Here is a 10435-nt window from a genome sequence, read left to right as displayed (position 1 = left end):
CAAACAAGTCTTGTAGTTCTTCTGTCCAGCGGAATGGCACATTTGACTTCAACAGTTGTCGGAATGGTATCATCTTGTCGGCCATACTGAATGCATACGCAACTTGATTGACAAGCCCAAACCACGAACGTATGTCAGTTATATTCTTCGGTGTTGGAAAGTCGAGGATTGCTCGAAGGAACTTCTTGCATGGACGGACGTTGTCTTGTGTTAACTCAAACCCTGCAAATTCTACTGTGTCCTCAGCAAAGGCAAACTTCGTGGGGTTTAGGGTAATGCCGTTCTTGCCACATAAGTCCAACCAACGAACTGCCTGAAAGAAACTTTCTTCTATGGAATCAGACCATAGCAACACGTCATCTACGCATTTCGTCTTGTTAGGGAAGTCTGAGACAAGTTCATCGTACCTTCGTGTGTATCCGTCACCGGATGCAATGTACCCCTGGGGTGCTGTTTTATACCTGTATCGTCCCCATGGAGTGATAAATGTCGTCAGGTGACGGTCTTCTTCGCGTATTGGTACACTGTGGTAACCGTTCCAAGCATCAAACACTGTTTTCTTTTTGCCATGTGGGACAGAACGGGCTTGGTAAAATGGTGATTGGGTATGATGGGTTTCACGTGTTGCGTTAGCATTGAGGGCTTGGAAGTCGACTGTCCTGCGAGGCTCACCGTTTTTCTTTGCGCATATGACCATCCTATGACACCATGTCACGGGTTCACCGATTGGGACTGGCTCTATGACGCCTAAACGGACATCTTGGTCTAAACCGGCCTTCACGCCAGTGAATAGGGACAGGTATGGGTGTATGATGGGCAATGGGTTCCGCAGTGTCGTCTACCATGAGTTTCATCGGGGGTGTGTCCATCAAAGGCAGTGGTTGATGCTCACATGTGTTGAAAGTAATAGCACTGTAGTGGTCTAGGAGGAAGGTTTTTAAACGCTGTAAATTTTCAGATGTGCCAGGGAATGGCATCCTTGTGGGAGGGGGAGGGGGCATTTGGCGTTTGGGACAGTCACATGGATGCGTTGCCAATGGTGATGGGTGGGGATTCACCGTGACAGCATTTACTGCGTATGCACCAACCGCAGGGAAGGCATCGGGAATAATACCAAGTGCTGAGCAGGCTTCTCTGCTGAGGAACAACCTGTCAGTGGTATCACATACGTAAGTCATCTGTCGGGTCTCTATCGGTATGCCTGTATCGTTAGTGGCACGCAAGCGGAGTATCGTAGCACCGATGATCTTGATTCCAACATTTGTTGCTGTATGCATGTTCATGGTCACTGGGATGAGGTCTGATTCGCGCAGGCCTAGCTTGTTGAGGACTTTCAAACCAGTTAGGCAACTCTGGCATCCTGTATCTGCCATGGCAGGTATAGTAGCTGAAATAAAGCATTTGTTTTTCAAGTCAAAACCAAGGGCAGAGTAATCATCATGAGAAACTGTAGCAACAACATTAACAAATGCTTGAGAGGCTGATCGTTTTTTAACCCATGTTTCTGAAAGTTTATCATATACATGGTGGTTAATGCGTAATGCACGCTCAACACCAGACTCACTTAACGTGCAAGAATCGTCAAAGGCATTAACAAAAGTATCATTAACAGTACATAAAGCATCAAATACAGCTGAATTCTTTGAGAATGTGTTAATGTTTCTGTTAAGTTTAGGCTTATCTTTACTACGACAAACACTTTCAATATGATGATTGCGATTACACAAGTCGCATATGTGTCCATATGCTGGGCACTCATTTCGTCGAACACTAGATGTGGAGCTTTTTCCGTGACCTCTGGTACCACAATATGTGCATGTTTCTGTTTTGTCCTTGGGCGTCGGCTGATTTACGTGCTTGAGCTTTCGATAAGAGCTGCTTGCAGCTGCCACTGCATTGGAGTCCAAAAGTTTCGAAGCTGAGCGCTTTCCCGCCTCTTTTGCTTCTACGAACTTAAACACGTCCTCCAGATTCATCTCCTGGTTACTGTCGCCCAGGAGGTCTAGCTGTATGTCTGGGTCGGCAAGTCCTTTTGTGAGTACATCGCGAAGAATGGCGTCAGTGTAATTGACGTCTGAAGCACAGTTGGCACATTTCACATAAAACTTGCAAACACCTGCTTGACCACGTATACGCGCACCGAAACTTCTCACGGTTTCATCACGATCTTGTTTCATGTTATGTAGATTAACTCTTGCAACCATTGTATTCTCCTCGCGAACGGCTAGTGCCTTGATGGCTGTGAGCACCTGATCTGCAGTAAGTTCTGTAAGGGTGTTACCATTTGTACGTGTCAAGTCCTTTCTGAGAGGTTCATCACAACATTCTAATAACTGAACCACTTTGGTGCGACCTTCGAGTTTGGTAGCAGCGACATAATCTGTCCAACGCGATAAGAAATAAGCCCAGTCCTCACTGGTACCAGCTAACGCAATTGTTGGTCGCTTGACCCTCTCAATTTTGGCGGATGGGCCTGGGGCGTGGACCATGGAATGAGCCGTAATAAGTGCAGCCACGATTGCTACCTCAACGTCCTCCGTCACGTACTCGCATCCTGGTATTGGGCAGTGTGCGACTGGCATTGTGTTACTGTGTTCATATAAAAACGTGGTCTTTTTGTGTTTCTTTATTAGATTAACAATGAACACAGTCTGAAATACATGAATGAGACATACTCAGATATTTACCAAATAATATGTTGTCCCTATAATTAACATTGGAAACGATACTAAACAATAATTGGTACAGTACATTAATGAATACAATAAGTAACATAATGAACTTAGTATCGATGATAACTTACAATAATAATATGCCAGAAACATGTTAGAGCTGGTGTTTCATCAAATGACTCCTTTTAAATTACAAATGGTCAATTTACATCAAAGGGGAGTAACTCTGGCATGTCTAAGTATCAGTCTTAATATAAAGGGAAGTTACTATGCAAATACTAGTGTCAATAAACAATAATCATGTAGTATGGACATTGGACATTGTATTCTCGTTTAATTCTACTTAAGTGCTGCAATTTTACCAACAAAAACAGTTGATTTAGTAACAATTTAATTCTTTATTTCATAAGGATTACGCACTCTCCTTTGCCTCGCCGATCCCTTGACGTTATAAGTCTGTTCAGGCACCCGGGATGCTGACGTCACATCCGTGGTACCATCTGACATCCGGCGCGCAACTCATACAGCTTCCGTTATGGAACCGAGCTTTCCTAGTCATTCATTTTATGTGAGTGACTTGAGAACTTTGGTGAGGTAAGTGACTATGCTGTTGATGTTGTTGTTATCCCCGCCGAATCGAAGGTTTCGGGAGGGGAATATTATTTTGGCGTTGTCCGTCCGTCCGTCATTCCGTCCGTCCTTCCGTCCGTCCTGTACCATATCTCGGTAGGCATTGATCAGAAAATGTTCAAACTTTGTCAGATTGTTCCCCTTGATGAAATATGGACCGCTTGTAAAAGTGGGGCACAAGGGGGCCAAAAACTAGGTCACTAGGTCAAAACTTAGATAAAAAAACTGATACATATTAGAGGCATTATGTATGATCTAATATTTATGAAACTTGATCAGAAAGTTTTCCTTGATGAACTCTTGGACATGTTTTAAACTTGGTCACATGTGATAAAAATAGGTCACTTGGTCAAATCTTTCAAAAATATTGTCCGAAACTATTTCATGGTGGTAATTGGTCAGATTATATTCAAACATGGTCATAATGTTCTCTTGGGTAAAATTTCGACTGCGTTTTAAAAGTTGATCATATGGGTCAAAAACAAGGTCAATAGGTCAAATCTTAGAGAAAATATTGGGAACACACTAGAGGCAATCTAATACTCATGAAACTTAATCAGACTGTTTTCCTTGATTGTTGTTGAATAGTTCGAAACTGGGTCACATGGGGTCAGAAACCAGGTCAGTAGGTGAAATCTTAGAAAATGTGTGTCCCATACTAAACATTGGTATTGAATAGTCAGTTTTGTTCAAATTTTGTCAGAATGTTTGCCTTAATTTGGGGTCAAAAATGAGGTCACTGGGTCAAATCTTAAAAAAACCTTGTGGACACTAGAGGCTGTATTTTTTCGCAATATATCTGGACCAATCTTCATGAAACTTGATCAGAATGTTTGCTTTGATAAAATCTTAGATTAGTTTGGAACTGGGTAACATGGAGTCATAAACTAGTATTCTTGGTCAATTCTAAATGCTACATTATATACAATATTTTGTTTTATTTCAAACAGTTGCAATCAAACTCAAACTCATGTATAATTATTTCACAAACAATTGATTTCCATTCCTTGACTTAGCTCAATCAGGCGGGCGATATCAGTTCAACGAATTTGCTTGTTGTTACTGTCGCTAATGTTGATGATGACTATCATAAATTCAATCGTCTTGATCTAATCTTTATGAAACTTGCTCAGAAAACTTGTCTGAATGTTGTCTACAATGGAAATAAATATTGATATTCTTAGGTTTAAAACTAGCTCACTAGGTCAAATATTAGATAAACAAATTCCGTCATAAATTGAATAGTTTTCATCCCATTGTTATAAAACTTGGTTTAAATAATTGTCTGCATGTTATCTTAAAGAATTTTGATTATTGGTCACCTGAATGTTGTCTTGAAAAGGTATGAGTATCACTCAACTCAGGTTAAAATTTAGGTCACAAGGTTAAATCTTAGAAAAACAGTAAAAAAAAACTATCAAAAATTTAATAGTTTTTTTAAATGGTTGTAAAACTTGGTCAGAATACTTGTATGCATGTTGTCTTGACAAATTATGATTATTGGTCACCTCGGGTCAAATAGTCAGTAGGCCAAATCTTAGAAAAGAAATCCCTTAATGAATTCATCAATCTTGATCAAATTGTTATGAAACTTGGTTAAATTAATTGTCTGCACCTTGTCTTGAACACTCAGGTAAAAAACTAGGTCACTATGTCAAATCTTAGAGATAAAAATCCTCGTCATAAATTCAATAGTTTGCATCCATATGCTTTGAAACTTCGAATACTTATTTTCATGTTGTCTTGAAAAGTTATGAATATGGGTCACCTTAGGTCCAAAACTAGGCCAATAAAAACAGTCATGAAAAATAAAATAGTTCCTGTCCAATTATTATGAAACTTGGTCAGAATATTTGTCTGCATGTTGTTATCAACACCTATAAAAATGGGTCACCTCCGGTCAAAAACTAGGTCACTTTGTCAAATCTAGGGAGAAAAAATCCCATAAAATAAATTCAATTGTTTCTATCCAATTGTTACGAAACTTAGTCAGAACATTTGAATGCATGTTGTTTTTAACAATTATAAATATGGGTCACTTCAGGTCAAAAAAAATATCACTAGGTCACTTCATATGTGAAGAGAAAAATCCCCGTCAAAATAAATTCAATAGTTTTTTATCCTATATTTATGAAACTTAATCAGAATACTTGTCTGCAGGTTGTCTCCAACACTTCTAAATATGGATCACCTCAGCTAAAAAACTAGGTAATTATATCAAATCTTAAAAATCCCGTCATAATAAATTCAATAAATCCTATCCAATTGTTATGAAACTTGGTCAGAATATTTGCCTGCATGTTGTCTTCAACAATTATGAAAATGGGTCACCTCAGCTCAAAAACTAGGTCACTTAGTCAAATCCTGGAAGAAGAAAAAATCCCGTCATCATTAATTCAATAGTTTCTATCTAATTGTTATGACACTTGGTCAGAACATTTGCCTGCAGGTTGTCTTGAACAGTTATGAATATGGGTCAACTCATGTCAAAGTAGGTCACTATTATACTTATTAGAAAAAAAAACTCCCCGCCATTTAGTCAATAATTTTTATCCAATTGTTATGAAACTTGGGCAGAATACGTGTCGCATGCTGTCCTGAAGTATATCACATCCTAATAGGTGTCTGCATGTCATAAAGTTGTCAACAACTTAATTCACTTGCTATTATATAAACATTTAAACTAAAACCCCAATGACAGTAAAACACAATTACTGCCCACTAACCATACACTCTGGGTTTTTTGTCTGTAATATATCTCTAAAATCCTGTAAGGTGTTGATTTCAACACAGAAATATATAACATGTTCTTGATAGATATTTAAAATAATTGTTAATTAATGCCTTCTCACTATGATAGGGACATTCAAGGAGCATAAATCATCCTCAGTGATACTTTATATAACAATTATTAATAACATACATATTATGATAGCTCTAGTTACCTTATTCAATTTCTCTTCAGGTTCTTGCAAACATCTCTCCTCGCGTGACGCGAACCTTTGTTGCTGACGTCACAGCTGTAAGGACATGGACTCCTGATAAGCCCTTCCGTTCCTACAGCTTCGGATGTGAAATCTTGGCGTCAAATTGCATTATGTAAATGATTGTTCGTGATGATGATGATGATGATGATGATGATGATGATGATGATGATGATGATGATGATGATGATGATGATGATGATGTAAATGATTGTGTAAATGATTGTGTGTGATGATGATGATGATGATGATGATGATGATGATGATGATGATGATGATGATGATGATGATGATGATGATGATGTAAATGATTGTTTGTGATGATGATGTTGATGATGATGATGATGATGATGATGATGATGATGATGATGATGATGATGATGATGATTTATGAAATAGTTTTGGAATTGGTTGAAATAAACATAAAACATAACAGCGGATTCAAGGGGTTTACTAAACTTTTCTTTTTAAATGTATATTACCAAATAAAAAGTATTTAATATTTGGCAATATTGCATACAAATTTTCAACTTTAATTTGATATCTGTTTTGTTTATTCAAATGTTCACTACGAATAAATATTAAATGTATTTGTTCACATTCAAAAACGATTTCAATATGATGTATAAATGCATCAATTTTTAAAGTAATACACTATCGAGATGTGGTGTCTTTTGAGAGGTAGGCGCCTGATTCTTTTAGGATGACACACTAATATTCGGTGACATGAACAAACTTTGAATAGAAAACATTTAAAATAAGTGGATGAACGGCGAATACATTTTTTTATTTGTGAAGTATGCAAAGTATGCATTAAAATGCATAAGAATGATTTTTAATTATTTTTAAAAGATATATAGTTTAGAGAAATAAATGTTTAAAAAATGTTTCAAGTTATTAATATTGACGACATTTTATTACCTATAGTTGAACAATATTCTATGACGTTTTTCATGTGTGTCACGTGACCTCAAAATTGTGATGACGTAGGCAAAAGATGTGTACTATTTCACGCATATTCTGGTGAGGTCATTTTCATGTGTACCACGTGATCTCGAACAAGTGACGTAGGCAAAAGTTGTGTTCTATTTTACGCATATTCTGGTGACGTCATTTTCATGTGTACCACGTGACTTCAAAATTGTGATGACATAGGCAAAAGATGTGTACTATTTCACGCATATTCTGATGACGTCATTTTCATGTGTACCACGTGACCTCGAATTGTAGTGACGAAGGCAAAATTTGTGTTCTATTTCCCGCATATTCTGATGACGTAATTTTCATGTGTACGGCGCGACCTCAAATTGTGGTGACGTAGGCAAAATTTGTGTACTATTTCCCGCATATTCTGATGACGCAATTTTCATGTGTACCACGTGACCTCAAATTGTGGTGACGTAGGCAAAATTTGTGTACTATTTTCCGCTTATTCTGATGACGTCATTTTCATGTGTACCACGTGACCTCAAATCATGATGACGTAGGCAAAAGATGTGTACTATTTTCCGCATATTCTGATGACGTCATTTTCATGTGTACCACGTGACCTCAAATTGTGATGACGTAGGCAAAAGATGTGTACTTTTTTCCGCATATTCTGATGACGTCATTTTCATGTATACCACGTGACCTCAAATCGTGATGACGTAGGCAAAAGATGTGTACTATTGAACGCATATTCTGATGACGTCATTTTCATGTGTACCACGTGACCTCAAATTGTGATGACGTAGGCAAAAGATGTGTACTATTTTCCGCATATTCTGATGACGTCATTTTCATGTTTACCACGTGACCTCAAATTGAGATTACGTAGGCAAAAGATGTGTACTATTTCACGCATATTCTGATGACGTCGTTTTCATGTGTACCACATGACCTCAAATTGTGATGACGTAGGCAAAAGTTGTGTACTTTTGTACGCATTTTCTGATGACGTCATTTTCATTTGTACCACGTAACCTCAAATCGTGATGACGTAGCCAAAGTTTTGTACTATTGTACGCACATTCTGATGACGTTCAATTCCATGTGTACCACGTGACCTAAAATTGTAGTGACGTAGGCATAAAGTGTGTTAAAAGTAACAAAAAGTTTGACATTGGTACACTACGTGACCTCAAATTGAGCTGACGTCGGCATAAGTTGTGTTCAATTTAACGCATGTTCTGATTACTTTATTTAAATGTGTACCACGTGACCTTATATTGTGGTGACGTAACATCTGTAAAAAGTATCACAAATTCTGATGTATTTTCATGCGTACCATGTGACCTCAAATCAGGGGACGTTTGTATTATTTGTGAATTATTTATCACAACTGCTAATGATGAAACGGATTTGGAGGACTTATTTTTTGCGTGTACGATGTGAATTTAAATTAAAATGACGTATGCATTGGTTGTGTATAATTAAACAAACATACTGATGACGTTGTTTGCGTGTAACGTGACCTCAAATGATGGTAACATAGTACTGTGTGTACCATTTTGATGACGAATCTTCAGTATAAATGAATTAAACAATTGCTTGTTCATGTAATAGATAAAACCCATACATATAACACAACATTTAATATACATGTATGTAGATATATATTATCATCATTTCAGCAATTTCATACCAAAACAGATGTATTAAACATTTCAAAACATGTTAAACATGTTTTAAAATTTGCGATGTATCAAATAGCGCAAATCCAAACGAAAAAAAAGAGTACTATAGTGTACTATACAATGATTTTTAGAGATTATAAAATCATTATACAGAAGATTGTATATTTTAAACATGTATAATTCGGACTTCTTTTCAACCAAAAGATGTTTTTTGTCAGTGGATTGCTGAATAGAAGGGTTAAAGAACAAGACTTACATGCATGACACAGCATCTCAAAAACGTACAAGTTTAAAAAATTACGTCAAATCCTCAAGAATATAAATTTAGAAGACGTTGTTTTCACGCTGTTTTACACATTTAAGTTGCCAAAACATTTGATTGTTTTAATCTTAGCATATTTTTGTTTTATGGTTAAGACAATAATTTTGAATTTTGATACATCGCAATATTTTTAAACAAAAGCTGTCGTAAGACAGCGCGCTCGACTACGCCGCTTTGACTTAGAAGCGAATACAACAACGATTTAATATGTGCCTGTCAAGCCACTAAAAAATCAAATTAAAAAGTGAAAAAGAATCGCGATGTGACAAAACCGGGTTTTTAATGATTGGCAGAAGAGATTCAGTTTCAACTGCTTTCTTCTATTTTTATTAACAGTGACCTTGATCCTAAGGGCCCCAACCACAATCCCATGGAACTCCTCCATAAACTCTTCCTACATATCAAGTTTGGTCACAGTATGTCAACCATAACTAAAGTTATTCAGTACCGAACAGTTATCTATTTTCAGTACAGTGACCTTGACACTAGGGGGCCAAAAGGCAATCCAATGAAAGCTCCGCATAAACTTGTCCTATATACCAAGTTTGGTCACACTATGTCAACCCTTACTCGAGTTAATCAGTACTAACCATATTTCTATTTTTAGCAACAGTGACCATAACTCTCGGGGCCAAAAACACAATCTCAGGAAAGGTCTCTATAAACAATTCCTATATACCAAATTTGGTCACAATATGTAGACCTTTACTTAAGTTAATCAATACCAATCATTTTTCTATCAAACACATTCCCATGAAAGGTCTCCATAAACTTTCCGTATATACAAAGTTTTGTCACTTTATGTCAAATCTAGCCAAAAAATATTCGATACATAAGGTGACTTTGACGTTGCCCTCCCACCAGCCCGCCCAAACAATGATGGAGGTAAGTCTAGTAACTTGTTTTCCCTTTATGAAAACGTCATTAATTGTGCGAGGTATTGACTGCATTGACTGAAGGGTATAGAAGTGTTGTTTTTTTATTAAAATCCCTACTTGCCCTATAACTTTAACCTGCCCTAAATCTTTGACCTAATTTTCTAAGTCAATCAGGGGCCATTACTTGTATTAAGGATAATATGGAGTTATGTAACCTCATTGTGTGATGGTCCTCAACAACGGCATGAAATATTAAGTCTATTGAATGAAGGGTATAGAAGCTATTAATAAATATCCCAATCTGCCCTTAAACTTTAACCTAAGTTCCATA

At 37.1% G+C, this 10435-nt stretch overlaps 1 protein-coding gene across 1 annotated transcript; it reads right to left on the bottom strand.

Annotated features, from left to right (window-relative positions):
• Window positions 1–719: 719 nt before the first annotated feature.
• On the bottom strand, window positions 720–2934 carry LOC128205598 (uncharacterized). Its single transcript, XM_052907342.1, has 2 exons — window positions 2804–2934; window positions 720–2651 (listed from the first exon to the last, which is right to left on the bottom strand). Exon 2 carries the CDS (start codon window positions 2580–2582, stop codon window positions 720–722), a length of 1863 nt encoding a protein of 620 aa, XP_052763302.1. The 5' UTR covers window positions 2583–2651; window positions 2804–2934.
• Between the last annotated feature and the right edge of the window lie 7501 nt (window positions 2935–10435).

This window comes from Mya arenaria, chromosome 2 (assembly GCF_026914265.1).
Source record: "Mya arenaria isolate MELC-2E11 chromosome 2, ASM2691426v1".
Classification (NCBI taxonomy): domain Eukaryota; kingdom Metazoa; phylum Mollusca; class Bivalvia; order Myida; family Myidae; genus Mya; species Mya arenaria.
Note: the sequence above shows the minus strand (reverse complement) of the source record. Positions and strands in the feature narration are given on the sequence as shown.

Coding starts and splice junctions, on each gene's coding strand:
- LOC128205598 (XM_052907342.1), bottom strand. CDS start 2,582: ATGCCAGTCGCACACTGCCCAATACCAGGATGCGAGTACGTGACGGAG.